At 34.0% G+C, this 22,247-nt stretch overlaps 1 protein-coding gene and 3 non-coding genes across 4 annotated transcripts in view; 1 reads left to right on the forward strand and 3 right to left on the reverse strand.

Moving 5' to 3' along the window:
* The window catches only part of LOC111502387 (uncharacterized), a 63,705-nt gene extending 41,674 nt beyond the window's left edge, over window positions 1–22,031 (reverse strand). Inside the window, exon 1 of the mRNA XM_023156473.2 lies at window positions 21,636–22,031. Within this exon, the coding sequence (XP_023012241.1) occupies window positions 21,636–21,652 (17 nt within the window). The 5' untranslated portion in view covers window positions 21,653–22,031. The remainder of the gene's footprint in view (window positions 1–21,635) is intronic.
* Window positions 9,423–9,494, forward strand: TRNAT-UGU (transfer RNA threonine (anticodon UGU)). The gene has a single exon. It is a non-coding gene; the product is annotated as a tRNA-Thr (tRNA).
* LOC141484756 (U2 spliceosomal RNA) lies at window positions 10,032–10,223 on the reverse strand. The gene has a single exon (XR_012466782.1). It is a non-coding gene; the product is annotated as a U2 spliceosomal RNA (small nuclear RNA).
* On the reverse strand, window positions 12,834–13,025 carry LOC111502391 (U2 spliceosomal RNA). Its single transcript, XR_002721723.2, has one exon. It is a non-coding gene; the product is annotated as a U2 spliceosomal RNA (small nuclear RNA).
* Window positions 22,032–22,247: the final 216 nt, after the last annotated feature.

Raw genomic sequence — 22,247 nt, forward strand, 5'->3', positions numbered from 1 at the left:
TTGAACATTTTGATCGCCTTGTCACTTAAACCCAATTTACCGAATGAACGGTCGAGTGAGTTTGTTACTGTTATTATCTTGGGTCGGAACCGAATTCCGGTAAATATAATTCTTCAGGTCTCTGTGTTAGTGATAATAAATACCTACTTCTTGATTTCAATAATTGGCACGCGATTTAACACGTGTGTTAAGTCAACTTTACGTGTTCACTCGAATACAAATTCCACCAAGGCAGAAAAAAATAATAGAATATACAGTTTTATAACGAATCGTTGCATGATTTTGAGTTGAATTGTCAAAAATTTCGTAAACAAATCGAAATACATTCAGGAGTGAAGAAAAATTTGAAAAATAATGAAATTGGGTATCAAGATTGAACCAGACTATCCAAAGAAAATATTTAGCTACGTTTCATTAAGATATTGAATCTATACAAATAAATACATAATTTGACCGCAAAAAGGTAGTATCGATGGTTTAGCGCACAGGTGTTGAGTGTAATTCAGGGGTAAACTGTGTTAAGTGCGTCTTTGAGTATACAGGGTGTTCCTTAAACACATGCTAATGTTTTAGGAGGTAATTCTTAGACCTATACGTCCTATGGACGTATGTCCTAAACGCCTTAACTTTTGAGATACAGGGTGGCAAAGTTTTCAAAAATAATATCAGTTTTTTAATAATAACTGAGATAATTTTGTAGACATCTTTGGCATATTTGGTACATATGTTCCATGCCTCAAGGCGCATTTTCTGATGTACAATTTTCTTAATTTTCTCTGCCAGTGGCATACGTACAAGTTTTGAAATGTATATTTTTGGCGAAAAAAATACTACGCCACTGCTTTATCTTGAATTAAAAATTATTTTTGAAATCTCCATACATTTTTGAGCACATTTGATTTGCTGGGTTTTCTTTGTCCGACGCATGGTTTTCGCTCAAAAAATTAAAAATCGCTTTACTTAACGATAAATTCCTTAAAAATCTGCATCGGGCATCGACTGAAAGCAAACTAAGAGATCAGATTTGTTGCAAAATAATTGAGGATCTAAAAGGTATTTGTTTGTTGTCAGATGCACTGTTCTCAATTAAAATTACGTCATAACGCAGCACCGCTTAATAATTTTTGAAAACATAAATTTAGTTATCCTGGAATAAATGACGTGTAGCAGAATTTATTTACTGCACCTCTTGGAAATATGGAGTTTGTCGATATGTGATTTCTTTTAAAGATTGAAAGCAGAAAAAACAGCGAACCCACCATAGCAATAAAAAACGAATTCTCTGTATGTACAAACGTCAGTAACTAATATTGATGTTGGTTTAAAGTAAGGTGTTCGTGTTAAAAACTGTCACAGCGCGTTTTGAAGTGTTATTGAGGTTATTTTGGTAGTCCGCTGTTTTTCTGAATATCAGTAAATATGGTAAATTATACGAATGCGAAAATGGCGCAAATGCATTACGTATATGGCCTTGCCGATGGTAATGCAACAGAAGTCAGGTGCATTTATCAGGAAAGATATCCTAATCGTGCCTTACCAGATAACCGAACCTTTTCAAATATTCATCGTCGACTTGGGGAAGCTGGTAGTTTCAAGAAAAGGACTCCGGAAGGTAGACCTCGTGTAGTAAGAACTCCTGAAATTGAGGAAGCGGTGCTGCAAGAAATTGAGGAACATCCTGAGACGAGTACGAGGAAGATCGCTAGAACTCTGGATATTTGTCATCAAATTGTTTGGCGTATTTTGGTTGATTTTTTGTTATACCCATACCATATTTCAAGAGTGCAGGCATTACTCCCCAGAGATTTTCCACAGCGTGTGAACTTCAGTCAGTGGTATCTACAAAGTATTGCACTAAATACGCAGTTTGAGACACAAATTTTGTTCACAGACGAAGCAAATTTTTCTCGGAATGCCATTCAAAATTTCCATAACAATCATGTGTGGGCTGAAGAAAATCCCCATGCAATAACCGAAACCCATTTCCAACACCAATTTTCGGTTAATGTATGGGCAGGAATTATAGGTGATCATCTAATAGGCCCATTTTTTCTACCAGGACGCCTTGATGGTCGTTCTTATTTACACTTTCTCGAAGAAGACTTACCTGGGTTATTGGAAGATGTGCCACTTGCGTTAAGGAATCGAATATGGTACATGCACGATGGCGTCCCTGCTCATTTCAGTGTAATTGTCCGAAACCATTTAAATACAGTTTATCCTAATCGTTGGATAGGTCGCGGAGGACCTCAGCAATGGCCAGCAAGATCCCCCGATCTCAACAGTTTAGATTTTTTTTATGGGGTCACCTTAAAACTCTTGTGTATAGAACTCCCGTTAATACTTCAGAAGATTTAAGAGAGCGAATAGTTGCCTCGTGTGAAACTATACGAAATACGCCGGGAATATTTGAAAGGGTTCATAATTCCATGCGTAGAAGGGCGGAAGCATGCATACTAAGTGCAGGTGGCTACTTCCAACAATTTTTAGAATCAGTTTTGGTATTATTACTAATTAACAAATTTGTGCTATTCGTTTAGACTTACTGTCACAAAATAAAATAAAACTCGTTTTTGTGAAAAATTTATTTTTTTGCATATTATGTTTTCAAATATTATTAGGGAATTGGTAATGCGTTATGAATTTTCAGATTCTCATTGATTTTAGAATTGATCTAATTTCTTAATTTGCTTTCTGTCGATTTTTATTTTTTTGAGTGAAAATCATGCGTCGGACAAAGAAATACCAGGAGATCAAATTTTCTCAAAAATAAATGAGGATTTTAAAAATGATTTTATTTTGAAAATAAAGCATTGGCGTAGTACTTTTCCCCAAAAATATTCAATGCGAAACCCGTAGGGATGCCACTGTTTGAAAAAATACAAATTTGTGAACATCAGAAAATGCGCCTTGAGGCATGGAACATATGTACCAAATATGCCAAAGATGTCTACAAAATTATCTCAGTTATTATTAAAAAACTGATTATTTTTGAAAACTTTGCCACCCTGTATCTCAAAAGTTAAGGCGTTTAGGACATACATCCATAGGAAGTTTTTTTCTTAAAATGGGTCTAAGAATTACCTCCTTAAATATTAGCATGTGTTTAAGGAACACCCTGTATAGTTGATGTATCTTTGTTGTGCCCAAATATGGTAATTGTTTACGAAATCAAAGTCATCGTAGTCGAGTTGATTAAATGTGTTTAGTACCGATAAATGACTCACAATCGTGGTAAGTGCACTTGACACCTGTGGTGGTCATTCTTATCTAGAATGCAATTCTATGCACGCGACGATTGAACGGAAGAGAAAACACATGAAAGTGTATACTACAAGAGAATGGGCTCTGTTGATAGCAGGAGAAAGGATCAAACCGTCACCTTATAAAGTGACGACGATGACATACACAGATTTTGTTGATATTGAAGGAGATATTTCAGAAAATGTATTCAAAGTTAAAGTCAATACCCGAAAGGAATAAGTTAACTGGCTGCAAATTAAATGGATTCGAGTCCAGAAGAGCAAGCCAACGATTATTCAGTATAAGTACGATCTATCCGAAAAATGCTTCTCAGAAATTAACACACAAGAACTACCTACCAAATGGAAAGATTACGACAAGAATCAAGCAAAGAACGACTTTGGATTGGTCATTTCTTAATTTGAAACAGATGTGTACTTCCAAGCTGCCGGTAACAAAGCTAAGAAAACTGATCTCTTAGAGCTCTTGAAATTGAAGGTAATTCCTGAAGATTATAGGAATTTTATTGAAGAAATACCGACGGCCAACCGAATAATGAACGCTGTTTAAGAATCTGATGAAGATGTTGAAACAATACAGGGCTTTTCATGATGGGCGTTAATTAGCCGTTTCTGACAAACTATTTAACGAATCAACCTGAAAATTTCACAGTATGCATAAATCAATATGACCTACACGCCTAAAATATTTCAAATATTCCAAATGCTGCTCTGCACGAGGCTGAAAGGGAGATAGGTATACCCTACGTGACAATTTGTCGAATTCTTAATAAGCATAAATGGCCTCCCTATAAGTTCTACTGTGTCCAACATTTGAAAGAGACTGATTTACCTCGTAGAGTGGAATTCTTTGAATGGTTACTTGTCAAGACTCAAGAGGATGAACATTTCCTTGACAATATCATATAGACAGATGAGGCCAAGTTCACAAAAAATGGAGTTTTCAATAGACACAACAGTCATTATTGGGCGCCAGAAAATCCCCATGTTGTCCGCCAAAGGGGTTTTCAAGAAAGATGGCAATTCAATGTATTTTATGCCATAAAGAATGAGTCATTTTTTTATATCGAGTTTTATGATTATAATTTGAATGCATCAAAATATGAAGATTTACTGAGGAATGGAATTCAAATGATTTTAAATAATAGACCAGGAAGAGAACGTGTATGGTAAAAAATGGATGGTGCTCCACCCCATAATTCTCATTCAGTCAGCGAAGCTTTAACCGAAATCTTCGAAGACAGATGGATTGGTAATAATGGACATTTTCGTTGGTCTCCTAGAACACCAGATGGCAATCCATTAGATTATTTCGTGTGGGGTTTCATTAAAAATATGGTTTATTCTACTCCAATAACAACAATGGAAGATATGAAATCGAGAGTTACAACTGCTTTCAATAGTTTGACTTCAGACTTGACAATCTTTTGAAGAGATTACATGTTTGCTTAAGTAGAGGTGGAGATGTGTTTGATCATATTCTGAAATACACTAACCGTTAAATCAACTCATTAATTTATGGGTCTATTATTTTCAGTTCGTGTTTCAGCGTTAATAAAACTATTGTTTGAAGAGAAGTTTCATTCGATGGTTAAGGAGTATTTTAATAATTATCTTTTCATTGTATTATCTGTGACTAATTGAGAAACATCAAACGAAATCTGTTTTACAAAAATGAGTGATGAACAAGAAAACTATGTCAATTTCCGTTTGAAACAGTTTATCTCGAAAACGGTTCAAAATAGAAATAGTATTATCTGAACAAAGTTAATCTAAAATTGGATGTAGATTTCAAAAATGTTGAAATATACAGGGTGTTCCATTTGAAAAAATTGAGTTCCACTCATTTTTTCATGAGATCAAAGTATCCGCATTTTTTGAAGAACCTGTATGAGGCAAATGAAAATATGACTCGGAGTGAATATCCTCATAGTATCGACTGTCGACGAAGTGGTATCGAAAGTTTCCGATAAAATTGGAGTGTGTTGTGCTTCGATTTACAATCGATTTACGGGAATATAAACAAAATCATACATTTTCCAAACCGAATACAAATCAGAATCGTCAAACCATTATAGAATCAATAGATGATGCTGATAAACATGCAATCAGGAGGAAAGTGCATGAGTACTTTTACAGAAATGAAATACCCACGATAGACAAAGTACTCACAAAAATAAATGAAGATGTTTTATTGCCAAGTTTTAAGCGTTCAATATTTCCATAAAGTATCGAAACATTCGAATTTTGTATGGAAAAAACGAGGGCGCAATATTTTATTATTGGATAGAGAGGAAATTGTGTTATGGAGGAGAGAGTATTTGACAAAAATTAAATATTATAGGGAATAACAGAGAAAAATTTATTATATGGATGAAACCTGGGTTAATACTGGTCATACTACCCCTAAAGTATGGGTCGATGAAAATGTGACCTCATCTAGGAGGGCCTTTCTAGATGGACTATCCACCGGAATAACAAATCCATTAGGTAAACTTATATTTATATTAAGACCTGCCTCAATATCAATATATAAAAAGTAACCCGAGTATTTCTTTTATTTACTTACATACCTCTTCATAATTTCAGGTAAAGGAAAACGGATTATTATTTTTCACATCGGCAATGACAATGGGTTTGTTGCTGAAGGGCTGTGGTGTTTCGAGTCGAAGAAAACTGGAGATTATCACGAAGAAATGAACGGTAAATCTTTCGAACAGTGGTTTTCCAAAGTTCTACCCCATCTGGAGGATAATGCTGTTATTGTAATGGACAATGCACCTTATCATTCGCGACGGTAAGAAAAGATTCCGACAACGTCTTCAAAGAAGATTGAAATTCAAAATTGGCTGCGATCAAAGAATATTAGCTTTGAAGACTCAATGCTAAGAGTACAGCTACTAAAAATGGTCAAGGAGCGTAAGCTTGAATACCAAAAATATATAATCGATGAGATGGCAGCAGGTCAGAACAAAATTGTCCTTCGCCTGCCTCCATACCACTGCGAGCTCAATCCCATCGAGTTAATAAGGGCGGATGTGAAGAATTTTGTAGCTCAGCATGACACCACGTTCAAATTTGCAGATCTCAAAGTACTTTTTGATGAGGCTTTGAAAAGAGTCACAGCGGAGAAATGGGAGAAGTGTGTGTGATATCGGAAGTCGAGACAAATATGTGGAAGCTTGATAACATAACAGAGGCACAAATCGAGCCACTGATAATTCAGATTGGTGAGGATGACACTACTGATGAAGAGACAAATTCATCCAGTTGAATAATTTTGATTAATATTCCTTTTGATTTTACATAAAATAAAAATTATCAATAAAGAAATAATTACGTCTCTTTTCATTTAATGCTTGGGTGCGCTGTGAAAAATCCAATGAAAATCTTTTTATATTACACATATTATCTGCATTTTTCCCGTTAAAGTGCAAAACTTGTGCATTTCATTCGTTATTATAAAAAAGTTTTCCTAAGTATGATATAGCATTTGCGATCAACAAGATATTGGTTCTGAATACGACCCTGGCCAATTCTTTGGATTTTCAATATCACGTGCGTAGGGCATGTCAATGTTTACATCCACTCTATCTTGGATTTGAATTTGCTTTAGTTACAGTAGTATCTTGCCAGATCTTAGATACTGTGTGACCAGCATTCACCCACATTTCGTCCAGATAATAAATCTTTTTGTGAGCAGAACGCATTTCTCTAAAAGAGCGAAGATATCTCCAGACCATGAGACTATATCTTCCTTTTCTATTAAGGCAGATTTACGGGATCGTTTGGCTTATATAAATTTTAAATCTTCTTTTATTTTCCTTAACTTCTCTTTGCTCATTTTTGGAATGAGATCATTATCCATTACCTTTGTCCTAATGGATTCGAGGGTTGGTCACATCGATATAAGGGCCATTCAAAACAATATTAAATAAAAAAAAGGTAATAACGAAGCGAAATTCATCTCCAACCTGAATATTTTTAAAAATTCAGGAAATAATTTAGGCAAATAGCATTACTAACATAATTTCGATCTTATCTAATAACAGCGCTTTGTTCGTATTAATGTCGAAACTACTTTAATGGCAGAAATAAGTTATCTGAAGGTGATCTTAACTATGACCCAAGGTTCAATATCGAAGATCATTTAATAGTCAGAACAAAATAACGAAAAATGCTAATTTACGTAATGATTCCGAAAATACTGTTTTTTGGACAAGTAGACAGAATTCTAGGACAAGCCGTTGGCGAATCCAACAGAGGATAGGTACTAACATTCTAATCATTATTTATATGAAAAAAATCCAGCAATTGCTAATATTGAAGGGATCCAATTTGTTTGAAATGCTTGGTATATTTTAATGCCCTTTTTGTTAAAGTCAGAACACGAAGTTGAAGTTTCCGTTTCACATTGATCGTTTTCATCTGATAATAAAACTTGGCAGTTTTAATTTTTTTTGTAAGTGAACTGTCAATGTAAATCCTTCAGCGACATTGGTAGACTTCCAGTCACCGTGTGTCTTTTCAAATTGGTGATGTTTCCACCAATATCGGCAAATAATATCGCCGAGGTTCGACGGAGGCTATGGCCTATGGCCTGTGTAATTTTAAGGATTTGGTAAATTTAAAAATTCTGCGAGTCATTTCGAGATTTCCAAAACTGTGAATACATACCAACAGGTTGATTCGAACATATTTCTTTTTTGTAATCCACGAATAATATGTTATGCGAAGATATGTATTGTATTCCACAATCGCAATATTTTGTTAAAATTACTTTCTTTGATGAAAAAAGAAATGAAAATTTCTATGTTTTTTACCACTTTTATTTGTAACTAACGTTACTGCAGTTTCGTCCTATATGGACATTCTCAAACTTATACAATAAACTGTTGTATAAATGCTTATACAATAAACTGTATATAAACTGTTGTATAAATGCTTATACAATAAACTGTATATAAACTGTTGTATAAATGTGAGAATGTCCATACCTATAGGACGAAACTGCAGTAACGTTAGTTACAAATAAAAGTGGTAAAAAACATAGAAATTTTCATTTCTCTTTTCATTATGATCTCCTACCACGTAGTAACGGCTACATCCATCAATTTACTTTTTTTAACATTAGATAAGTTCCATAATTGGCTTTCCTTATGATGAATTTGTTGATGTGCTTGCTGTTGAAGACTTCCGATTTCTTTACTCTATAACCAACATAAAAGTTTGAGGAATGCGGTAACCTTTGGGAAAGTGACTATGTTTACATTTTTTTTTTTCACTAAAATACTATTCTTCAATATTGAGTACCTACATGCTCCACAAGGTAGATACAATATTTCAAATGTTCTCAATCGTTTCGGATTTGGTACGAAAATATAAATTTTTGAGTGTTCAATAGGAGGGTATATATGTCTCCCTCACTATCAAAAATGTGAGAAAAAGTACCTATCTAACTTGTTTTTATTGAAAAGTATGATAAATGGGACATTTCGAGACAATGAAAAATTTCTAGATACATTTGAAACTCCCATTAACACATCTTTCTGAAATTTCTTATCGATATCTCGTTTATTTGAAACGATCATTCTCAAAAATTTTCAGGAAGGATCATTTTTTCAAAGCCACTGGGATGCACTGTCCTTTTAAAATAGCATTGGGTCAGGTGTGAAGAGAATCCTGTGAAAGGTCGTGCTATAAAAAGAAAGTCTTAAACTATGAAAAAAAATAAATAATGGCTTTTAAATTTACTTTTCAGTAGTTTAAATTGAGTGATATAATGAATACACTAGGTATATAGTATTTATAAAGTTATATTAATCCATGTATTAGGAAATAGGTTATTTAATTTCACTTACTTTTCTCAAAAACAAAATTACATTTGTATAGGAATAGTCACTCAACAAATACAAGACCCCACAAAATATTTTACATTGAAAGAAAACAAGGTAAATATTATACATCATTATTATTTGCAAATCTTTATGTTGATATGTCTGAAATAGTTGACAAGTCAAAAATTCCGATTTTGAATCATTCAGTACTACAGAAAAGTGATAATCATGTTGTCATTGATTCATTCATAAGGGCAATGACGAAAAAACACAATAAACAATTTCTGTTTGGATATTTATATTGCCATCCAAATCTATATAGGCCTCTTTAGCTCAGTGGCAGAGCACTGGTCTTGTAAACCAGGGGTCGTGAGTTCAATCCTCACAGGAGGCAAGGTAGTGTCTTATTTTTTATTTTTTGCCTCTTAATTGAACAAATTGAAACCGAGCCACACTGAGTATTGATTATTAACCTTATTGAGTTCGACTTTGATCGAAAATAAGTCGCCCTATTATCTAGGTGAGAAAATTCGACAATTTATTATGCACACATATATGGTGAATATTCAGCAATAAATAAAATAACATGCAACTGCTTTATTCCACCAGAATTTCTAAAACTCCGGCTTGACATTATTTCCATAGTTTTCTGAAGATAGGTACCCTGTTTCTCCAAAGATGCATAGAGAAATAGCCTGTTGTGAACACTATAGACCTACGGGCACTCTCAATTCTTGAAAATAATCAAAGTGTATTTTCATCGTAGTTCGGCATCTTAGTCACATAAGTGCGTTTGGTAAAGGTTGCTTCATCTAATCCCATCAATATTATGCTGGCGTAGGGATTTTAAAAAAAACGAAAACTTCGCATTCCCCTAGTGACAAATTAACAGCTGAATGTAAGTATTGCAAAATATTATGTTTCGATTTAATAAAAATGGGCCGATCCCGGCGGTACTGCAATACCGGGCCAACCCGCGACGGAGGTGGAGCAAGCCCCTTAACCCTCCATCAACTTCCAAAAATAAGTTTAATATACTGGCCCCGCATGCGGGGCGTATCAGATATTAAGCTGATAAGAACAGATACTACACTTTGATCTTAGCCAAGGGCCGAGAAGCGATAAAGAAAATAGCAATTTCCTCAGTCTTTGTCGACTAAGACTGTGTATGAACACGCAACGCGTTGCGTTCAACACAACACGCCATCTACCCATAACTCTTGTAGTTAACAGAGGTACATAGGCGCACACATTCCAACAACGGTTCCTACGGAAATTATGATGGCACGAATTATTGATAATTCAAAATTTGAACAGCCTAAATTATTACAGAAAATTATAAAAAACCTGAAAATGTTTCGGTAAACCGGATTAATCGATCATTGCTGACGTTCACGGATTCTCACACCCCTGACTAGGAATATAGAAATGTTTCAGCGTTTGGGAATTTTTCCAACTCGTCAGAAATAGGTACTTCTTATTATAAATTTTGTCTATTTGTTTTTCCTACTACAAAAAACAAAATATATGAACTTTAAATGAAAATATACCTACTTTCTTTAGATGCCCTCTATCCCTTTCTCAAATGTGAAAGAAAACTGAAAATTGGACTGTCATTAAAATTTTGACGCTGTCCCAATTTTTTTATGACCTCTGGTAAACACTATTGTTGTACTTTTAAATAATTTCGATCACTTAGTATGTTTAAATAATTTTTCATGGTTTGTTTGAAAAGAGACGATTCTGACATTGTCAATAATTTTGAAAAGTTACCTATAAAATAAAATATCGACTTAAAACGTTTGATTCCTGGTTTATTTCGTCTTTAAATCAGAAGAATTCATAGTCCAAACAACTCTAAATTTTTTTATCCTATAAGGACATTTTCAAACTTATACATTAAACTAATAAAACTAATATTAAACTAATCAAACTTATACATTAGTTTAATGTATAAGTTTGAAAATTTCCTTATAGGACGAAACTGCAGTAACGTTAGTTACAAATAAAAGTGGTAAAAACAGAAAATTTCAATTTTTTTTCTTCATTATCATTTCCTACTACGTAGTAACGGCTACGTCCATCAATTTAAATTTTTTTTAGTTTTCAATCTTGACTTACTGATTTTGTTTGAGTAAATGGATATCTCAGATTATTCAAGTTTCAAAAATCATTCGGAACATGCTATTAAAGAAAGTTGTTGATTTGGTAAAGATTCTATATAGTTGGGGGGTTGATAATCGTGGTTGTTGTTTGGTTTTATTCTCATTTTTTTAACCGTTTTATTTATGAAGTAGTTTTTCATTATTTATATAAAAGCTCAAATTTGTGAATCGTTATACCTAAATTAGAAAAATTCAGAGTCTTCACCTGTGACGTCAAATTTACATTTGGAATAGGAATCAATATTTGTGGAATCTGTTACGACGGTAACAACCTATTTGTCAAAATTTTCCGGATGAATATGTATTTATTGCTTGATTTTGAAATAGCTCCTACACTTTTTTATTGGAATTCTCAAGTTGCGAGCATTTCCTATAATTTACCTTAACTTATTTCAATGGATTTTTGGAAACATGCTCATTATTCAAGTAATATTCGATATAATTTGTGAGTAGTCAACCCACAGAATAAATATGAAATATTTTGTTGCCTATTTCGACGGAAGCGCTTTCCCCGGGTCCACACTGACGCGAACAATGTTCACTAACACATTGTTAGCTAACAAAAGTTCGAGAACCTTGTTTGTGAACCAATGTTATTTAAATATTGTTTGCTAACACTGGCGTCCACATACATATACTTGATTTGGCTCATCCTTTTTTTTTAAACATTTAGGCTTGTGCAGACATACAAAATAAAACTATGTCAAGGATGAGCTTATTATTTTGTGTAGTGATACTTAACAATAATTATCCTAGAAAAAGGAAGCTAACAATGTTAGCGTCAGTGTGGACCCGGGGTTAGATTTCTTAAAACCCCGTTTACCCTTGATTTACTTGATATTAGATTTTCTACTGAAGGAAAGATGGCGCCACCGACCAGTCTCTTGAAAAATAAGGTCAATTATTTCCTAGCATTTTTGCTATATAATAGAACAGAGCAATTCAATTTTTTATATTCTTCAGCACAGATCATAATCATGCGCCAGTTTTGAATCATAAAAATCTAATTAGCAGTAATAGCATCAGTTAACTGACACTATATCAGCAATTTTCAAAAAGTGTGAAACAATAAAATCTATTTGAATCACTAGAAAAAGTGATTGCACAAGAATTATTCAACTCCACCTTCCAAACAGGTTTCACATTTTTCTCAGTATATGTGGCTCGTATACCTAAACAAGGAGATACAGTTTTGTGAGAAATATACGTAATAATAAGAGACTAAATATTATGAGCTCCAAGCTTGTATAAATAAGGATGATACATAGTTTTGTCATGTTAGTAAGTTCACCTCGGAATTTGTGATACCTACTAGCTTATGAACTTCTACAATCATCTTGATTTTTTGCAAATATCTCGTTCCCTATGGGGTTGGTTTTCGCTATTTGTATTCATATCAATTTGGTAGAGGTATCAATCAAATTCCCTATACTTCAGTTTCAATATTTCAATACGTTGAAACATTACTAAGATAGAGGGGGGCGGAGAGCGCACGGTTAGATCTTTAAGCACGTTACAAGACTATAAATTAATATGTACACTATTGTTTTCCGTTGTGTTTGGGATTAAATAAATGAGCCGATCCCGGCGGTACTGCAATGCCGGGCCAACCCGCGACGGAGGTGGAGCAAGCCCTTTAGCCCTCCATCATCTTCCAAAAATAAGTTTAATATACTGGCCCCGCATGCGGGGCGTATCAGATATTAAGCTGATAAGAACAGATACTACACTTTGATCTTAGCCAAGGGACGAGAAGCGATAAAGAATATAGATATTTCCCCAGGTTCTGTCGACTGCGACTGTGTATGAATATGCGACGCGTTGCGTTCAACAAATTACGCCATCTACCCATAACTTTTGTAGTTAACATACGTACATGTAATATGCACACATTTCAACAATTGGTACCAACGGAAATGATGATATCACGAAATATTAATAATTGGTACCAAAGTACAATTTTTTTTGAGCCTTAGAATTCAAAATGAAACTCTTCGAAACCAGTAAAAAAGATGCACATTTCAGGGAGGTGTCCCGCTTTCAAGTGGGTGACACTGTATATGTGATAATTTTTTCTACCATTTGCAAACAACCTCACAGACAAGTTTAATCTCGAAATTTCGAGTTTCAATAATAAAATAATAATAAAAATATGTGTCCTGCGCTTCCGTAGGAATTGCTGTCAACGGTCAGTTTTATTTTATGGAGCATTCCCATTTAAAATTTCGATTCATAATCGTATGAATATGGCTAACCGTCGTGTCGGTAATAACGCTCAACCCAGTATATCAGATGTGTTTATTTACATCGACATCGAAAGTAAGAACGAGGATGTGATCAGTCAACAAAAAAGATTTATGTAACAGTCTAGGTATATTAACACTAAATAAGCTAGTTTTCTCTTCAATGGTTCTCAGTTGTTACACTTTTTAATTTTTATGAATTTTAAACAGATAGCAATAGTTGTGATGGCGGCATTCTATCATTATTAGCGATGAATGTACCAAAAAAACACAAACTGTGATGAATGCCTTTTTACATCTCGAAAACTAGTATAGTTCTTATCAATCATTATTTTATAAATGGGGTGTTTTATTGCGAGAAACTATTTCTGTGTATATTAATAACAGTTGGATCTTTTTGTTAAAGTAAAATAATGAAACTTCTCGCGTTTTGACTTCATGTTTTCCCGACAGCATATCTCAGTCAAATATCAGAGAAACATTAATTATTCTAAATTTTCTTTGTTTAATTATACAGTGCAGACAGTCCTCTCAACTATTGAACGAGGCAAGATATCTCTATTTTTAATTTTGCCGCCTGTGTTTACGGCCTAATATGTAAAAAAAGTCGTGTTCAATAGTACAAAAAGTTCAAATCTCTTGCTTAAGGATTATTTTCACAACGTTTCGGCAAAATTCTCCGTTGCCATCTTCTGGTTATATGATGGAACAATGAAAATGAATGGACAACCGCCAACTATCCCGGCACGGCACAGCCAAGAGCGTCCGCCGCCGGAGAGGATTCCAGCTCTCCGATCCTGTCCGGCATATAACGGTAGGTGCTGTGACGGACTGGCCAAGTGAGCGCGTCGCCGGCCAGCGTCAACTTCTCCAAACGTGTCCAAGTTTCTGTCTCTCTGTTTTGCTATTCCATCAGTTGACAGCACAGTGTCAGACGGTACCTAAGAAAATAAACGAGGAAAAATTGAGTTGCTTGTTATGGCAGGCTCTAGAATATCCAGAAGTTCTGAAAATATGCTTAGAGTTATTCGGAAATACTGGAAACATTTCTTCTCGTCTTCTTTCATATCTTTGAAAAGATGATGAAACTGTCTCAGATTTGCCCTCTTTTGATTAATGGGATGGACCCACAACATTCTTTTTTGTGACTGTTTTTTCCTACATTCAATAATGCGGCCACTATAATGACGACTTCTTCGTCAGAACTGCTAGTGATAGACATGTTTCTGTCATCGCATGATTTCAACTGAAATTCCCTTGAAATCGAACAAACGGCACCTTCAGTATGCCGTGCAGTTCTGTGCCGGACAAGTGAGCGACAAGCTTTAATGTATAATGTATACGGATGGATGTTCCCATTTACCTGGGTGGCTACCACTATCTGTGTTTGCTCGACTTCCTATTTTGACCCTATTTTTTGATCTGCTTCGCCTGCCTCTGTTATTATACCTGTATTGTCATGTGCTGAGTTTTGCTTCTGAGGTTGTACAGTCAGTTTGCTTTGGTCAGTTTGCTTTGCATCATTCCTCTTGTTCATGATACTTGGTCGTTTTTCAATTTCGATAGCCTCTCTGATTGTTCGAGAGTAGACGTTTCCATTGTTTGCTAGTGTTATTGTGATCCTGACGCCAATATGTTTTGCAAGAGAGAAGTTGTGGTCAATTTTCTCTTCACTGCTAGGTTGTGTTCATCTTCGCGTATGTTGATTCGCCTGATGGTCTGGCCGATGTAAGTCTTGTCATACTCTTAACATGGTACTTTCAAAACTCTTTGGGACACCAGGATTACGGAGCATGGACCTTATTGTTCTGTTGTTCTGTCTGTGACTCCTTCAATATATGGTAGTGTACTTGTTATGACTGGTGTATCTCAGGTTTTCTGTTGTTTCCGTGTGGTCTTGGAAGCCGCTTTTATAATTTTCTCTGAGTAGTTATTCATTCGTAGACTTGTCTCGATGGTGTTCAACTTTTGATGTCTGTGTTCGTTATCTACCAGCCTCTTCGAACGTGTAATCAGTGTTTTAGCCACTGGCTCTCCTGGGCTTTTCCATTGGCACGACTGGACTTTGGTTTAGATGTCATAAGTATATACCCAGTTGTGACAGTTTTAAGCAAATTTGGATCACCGTTGACGTCATCGAACAATTCCTGACCGATGCTCATGTGAAGTTTTTTCGTCAAAATTTAACAAGATTGGAACAATATGCTGACATCCTCAGCAACTTCTCTAATAGTGATTGACGATTCTCTATAACAATTTTTTTGACTTCCTCAATATTTCATCGTTTGTTGATGTGCTGGAGCGTTCAGAGCGAGCGTCGTCATTCACATCTTCTCGACCTTTTGTGAAAAGCTTGTACCACTTGTAAACATTTTTCTGACTCAGAGCACAATCACCGTATGCCACTGTCAACATTTCAAGTGTTTTTGAGCATTCAATTCCATTTTTTACATAAAATTTGATGCAAATTCTTTCATACATTTTTTTCAATAGCCGAAAATCGCCGAACAAGCAAAACATTTCTGATTTTTATGCCTCTCACCAACAAACTAAACAGCTGAAACCGTGAACATATGTGCGAAACAAGTGTTCCATCATAAAAAAATCGCTAATCAAAAGTACGTAGCCCGCAAAATTTGAACATTCACCTTATTTTTTGAACTGACCTCGTACAACTCTACCTCTGGAACTTAAATGTATGTCGTTCACAAAATTCAAATTAAACTTCAAGAAATATATCTGTATAAAGTTAATTTTTTTGCCCAGTGACTATATATGAAAAGTTTTTTTTTTAAATAGATGGCTTCCTTCCTTTCTTTGGAAGATTCCCTCATTTTTTATACAGTGTCATCCCCAAAGTATGCACTATATGGGAAACTTATTTATTAAGGGCTTTTGACAAAAAGTTATTCTCGATGAAAGTTTGTGCATTCCCTAAGACTAAACTTACACCAACAAAATACGGTAAAACATACGTAATATACGAGGAGCCTTCACATATTTGATTTTGAGACAGGAGTATATATAGTAATCTTATTTTGAAAAATCTCGGGAAATTTTATTTGAGAAAGTTGTTCAGCATTAAAAATTACATCTAGATTTGAAGTCATGGCCATCTAAGTGAAGTTTTATTATTTTACCCATTTTTTAAGATGTGGACTACAGAAAAATTTGATAAAACAATCTTATATCCCACGGTTTATTTTGAAAGCCTGTAATATTACAAATTACACAACTATGATGTTTAACCACGGTCAATTTTTTTGAAGAGTAAAATAATTTTCAAAGTTTTTGGTCCAAAGTTATCTTTGTTTTTCGTTAACACCAAAAATTACTTAAAATTATACAGTATTGTAACAAGTACTTAATATTCAATAATATCAAATCACAAAACATCAAAATGAAATAGGTATTTCGGAACAAACTCATTGATTTTCTGGAGATTCAACTTAAAACACTTATTTTGGACAAAAAAATCTCCAGAAAATCAATGAGTTTGGTGTAAACAAAAAATAAAAATAACTTTGCACCAGAAACTTTAAAAATTATTTTACTCTTCAAAAAAATTGACCGTGGTTAACTTAGCTGTGTAATTTGTGATATAACAGGCTTTAAAAATGAACCGTCGTATACAGGATGCAGTCTATTTATCGTTTCAGCAAATTTTTTTAGATAACTTTTCCCAAAATTTTTCAAAATAAGAGTACTTTACTCTTGCCTCAAAATCAAATATTCGAAGGCTCCTCGTATATTACGTGTGTTTTACTGTATTTTGTTGGTGCACGTTTCAGAAAAACTTTTTGGCGAAAAACCCTTAATAAATGAGTTTCCCATATGGTGCATACTTTGGGGATGACACTGTATAAATATGGAGAAGTAGCAAGCCAAAACCATGCTTTCGTCAAAATTTATCTTTCCCGAAAATATACCCCTTTCAATTTAATCAAAATAAGTTTTCTCGAAGGAATTTTTAGCACCTATAGAAAATTTCAGCTGCAGATAATTTTGAGTTTTCGCATATTTTGTATACGGGTTAACAATTCCATTTGCAAAAACTTTTTTCCATAGCTTCTTCGATATTTTGAGTTTTTTGTAAACAAATTGACTCGATGCTGACGATGCTAACTTGGTTAGCAAAACGCGCATCTGTTTATAGTGTTTTACTTCTGGTGTTTATGGGTAAAGTATTTCCATTAGATTTGTTGAAATAATCTAACCAATTCTTCAGATGTTCTACATCTCTTTGTCAATATTCAATAACCATCAAGTGTCGTCAAGAAAAAGCTCACTTTATCAATTTTTAATAACTTTACAAATACCATTTAAGTATTAAACTAATGAAAATTGTCCCAGAACAGACCTTTGAAAAATACTGTGTTTATTCAGTTAACTAGTTTAGTGATCCAATAATTTTTCTGAAAAACGGTTGGTTGGGTAACAGGATCAATTTTTTCTTAATAAAAAATTGTTTTCTTGCCGACGTTTCGAATTTAATCAAATACCTTCAGGGCTCGAAAAATTGTTTCTTCGTGCTGATAATAGGTATTACTATTTTAAAAACCATCAAACATATTAGATACATATTTGAAATAAATATAGTTTGAAAAACTAAAAAACACGCTTTTAAAGAACATCGAACTAAAAAGTTAAAAATATATTTTTTAAAATGAGCTTAAGACAATAACGAACGAAAAATACTAGTATTATTGTGAAAAAAGCGACGGTCGCTTGATATACAGGGTGTAACTAAATAAGTGTAGAACATTTAAGGAGGTGATTCCTCATAAAAAAATAAGTAAATTTTCCTTATGTGGACACCCGGCGATTTTGAAAAAATGTTTGACTGTACTTACGTATTTTGATGCGTAGATTACGAATACGAAAGAAAAAAGCGGCGCTCTCCCTTATTTGAAAAGTTACGACCCTTCAAAGTTCAGAAAAGGGCAACTTTTCAGCCTTCTTTTTCACTAAATAAACTATTTAAAAACACAAGCATTGTGTGACTTTCTGAAGACGATAGAATTCACAGACAAATTTAGTTTTTCTCGGGAAAAGATTATTAATTTTCATAATTACCACATATGGGCTGATGAAAACCCTCACGCTATTATCGAAACTAACCATCAACAACAGTTTTCTCTTAACGTGTGGCTCGGAGTTATTGGGGATGATTTAATTGGGCCTCATTTTCTACTTCCTCGATTAAATGGTGAGGCATACGTTCAATTTTTAAGAGAAGTGCATCCAGTACTGCTGGAGGAAGTTCCTTTGGGCGTCAGAAGGGATATGTTTTTATGCATGATGGGGCTCCCGCCCATTTTAGTCAAGTAGCATGTCAGCATTTAACTGAAACATATGCAAATCAGTGGATAGGTCAAGGAGGACCACAGAACTGGCCCGCTCGATCTCCGGATCTCAATCCTCTCGATTTCTCTATTTGGGGCCATTTACAGCATTTGGTTCATCGTACTCCTGTTCGCGATGTAGAGGACTTAAGAACCGCATCATCGATGCGTGCAGGGTAATCAGAGAGACTCCAGGAATATTTGAGCGAACACGTGACTCAATGCGCCGACGTCTAGACGTATGCGTAATGTCTGAAGGTAGACATATTGAACATTTACTATGATTTATACGTGTTGTGTGTTTCGTTATTGATAAATTATTTTTGTTTATTACCCCTTAATCGTTTAATGCAGGTACTAACTACAAAATAACAATCAATCCAGTTCGCATTTATGACGATGTATCTCTGTAGTTGTTCGTAAAATAATTTTTTGCTACGAACTGGTTTATTTTGGGCAAACAACCCAGAGGACATATTTTGTTTAGAATGAAACAGGCTATCGGAAATGAATTTTTAAATGGTAAACAAATAATAAGACAAAAAGTTACATTGGAAATAAATTTTAGGGGTTGCGTTTTCCACTCCTTGCAACCATGGGGTAAACCAAATAAATTACTGGCTAAGTTTCTTTTTGGTAGTACAAAACGTCAGGTTAATTTCAATATTGTAACTTTTTCAGTGCTTGTGAAAAAAATTGTTATACAAATTTTATGTACCCCCTTCAAGGGGCTATATCTTAACAAGGGATGCTCCAATGAAGTTTCTTTATATGAAAGATCCTATCTTTTTTTCGATGAGGAATCACCTTCTCAAATGTTTTATACTTATTCAGTTACACCTTGTATAAAAAATATGGCACAAAGCGTCCACGTTTTTTTCACAATAATACTAGTATTTTTCGTTCGTTATTGTTTTGAGCTTATTTGAAAAAATATATTTTCAACTTTTTAGTTCTTTAGTTCTTTAAAAACATGTTTTTTAGTTTTTCAAACTATTTTTCATTTTTTAGTTTCGTATGCTATAAAAGGGTGTTTTTTATTTTTTTAAACTATATTTATTTTATCTAAACTTTGGGATCATTGTATATTGTTTATATTGGGTATATTGCTTCTTCTCCGATTCCGGAGAGGAAGCCTGAAAATCAGCTACCAAGCCCAAGGAAGACAGCAGGCGCGCAAAGGAGGGTTACAAATAAGGCAGCAGGCGCGCGTGTTGATGAAAAAAAATTTTTTTCAAATGAAGAAATACATGTAAAATGGGTTCGAATTATATCAAGGAGGTTCCGTACAGCGCCATCTGACCGTGAATAGATCAAGCAATAATGTCGATAATTCTGTCAAATACAGATCCCGAGCATTCAAACGGTAATAAATATGAAATGAAAAGGAGAGTTACAAACAAACAAACAAACAAACATACATACATACATACATACATACATACATACAAGTGAAGCTAATAAAAGCGGATCAATAAAAAATAAATAACATTGCAACAACCAAATATTTATTTATATTGACTCAGACCATCTTCACTTTTTCAACAAATCTCATTCTTGAACAAAAAATATCTACAAAAAATATTTAGTTTCATTTGTAAGTTCATATGGTTTTAAACATTTTGAAAAACTTCTGGCAGAAAATTCTGCGCCCAGAAAATAGGAGAATTTGGAATTAGTTCTTCTTCCATCTTCTTCCATTACCTACCTCAATCTCTGTTTGAAGGTGATGTCATCATCCGAAGACGATTGTAGATACTAACAATCGAAACGTCGTGAACTAACGAGACTTGGAATCTCTCCACTTTTTTTTTATTTTTATTTTCTTTCTTTTTTCATTTCTTTATTTTTATTCATTCAATTATTCTATTTTTACTTGTATTTTATTTCACTATTATTTCATTTCAGATTTATTTTGGTTAATATAATTGTTTTTTTCAGCTACTCATTTTCAATTATTCTTTTTTAGTTGTTTCAGGGATTTCAAATCATTTTATATAGTAGACAATGGAAGTCCGAACTAGTGAAATTCATCATGAAACATTGTCAGTCATCACCCGAAGACGATTGTAGATACTAACAAGCGAAACGTCGTGAACTTAACGTGACTTGGAATCTCTCCACTTTTTTATTTTTATTTTCTTTCTTTTTTCATTTCTTTATTTTTATTTATTCAATTGTTCTATTTTTACTTGTATTTTATTTCACTATTATGTCATTTCAGGTTTATTTTGGATAATATAATTGTTATTTTCAGCTACTCATTTTTAATTCTTCTTTTTTAGTTGTTTCAGGGATTTCAAATCATATTATATAGTAGACAATGGAAGTCCGAACCAGTGAAATACCTAAATCTCATTGTCACACTAGGAGAAAGGGCTAAGGTGAATGAAAAGTGTTTATTATTATAGTTTCTTGTTCAACATTTTATCCATAATCATTTTTTTTAACGGAATCGTTGAACACTTCAGCATGCATTGAAAAAATCTTAATTCAAGTGAATAAAACATATCCAATTTATTTTCAAAGTAAAATTTCATTATTAAATATCTTGACAACGTCACAAAAAACGAAATTGGAATTGGGCAGTTATGTTTTACTTGAGATACGTTTTGAAAATACACTTAAAAGGTCGCTACTTAAAATACCTAATAATGGATGTGTCGGAGCATTTTTCCAACAAATATCTTATTTTGATTCATTCAATTTATTCCAACTTAGAGACTCTCACTGTATGAAAATTGATCACAAGTAACGAATATGAGCGAAAAGAAAAACTCACCTCGTAAAATTATCCATATTCCCGAGTGACTGTTATCAACAGTGGTAACACATTTGCCAATGATGCGAAAATATCAATGAAGTTTTTTGAAGCAGATCCGATGTCTAGTTTCACACTATAGCAGCTCACCCGATAGTCAAAAATAACGCATCAGTAACACATTTCCGAAATACAAATCACCACTGAGAATCCCCGCACAAAACTCGCAAAGTTTCTTGTCGCGGATGAAAAGTATCTCTGAACAATAGAACTTAATGTCGAGAAAATTATTGTCAACTGTAACACCAAAAGTCACTGTACTTTGAAAATTATTTAGCACGATGTGTACTGGCCTGCTACACAGAACTGTTATGGTTAAGAGAGCACTTCTTCGGATGGTAATGGGGATCTCAATTTGTAAAGAGATTGATATTACTTCCCCACCATGCCCAGGCCTATGTGCTTATAAAAGGCTATTTTTTTAGTAGAACCGTGAACAAGGGAATCCGACGAAGAATTTACGAGGTTCATTGAAACGATTTTCAATTGATGGCGATGAATTTTTAAACTGCTATTTTACAACGGATTAATCGTGATGGTTTATTGGAAACCATAAGATTCGGTTACTTTTTT

The sequence above is a fragment of the Leptinotarsa decemlineata genome, unplaced genomic scaffold, assembly GCF_025532065.1.
Source record: "Leptinotarsa decemlineata unplaced genomic scaffold, Ldec_3_MD MMD2_tig00026282_RagTag_RagTag, whole genome shotgun sequence".
Taxonomy (NCBI): domain Eukaryota; kingdom Metazoa; phylum Arthropoda; class Insecta; order Coleoptera; family Chrysomelidae; genus Leptinotarsa; species Leptinotarsa decemlineata.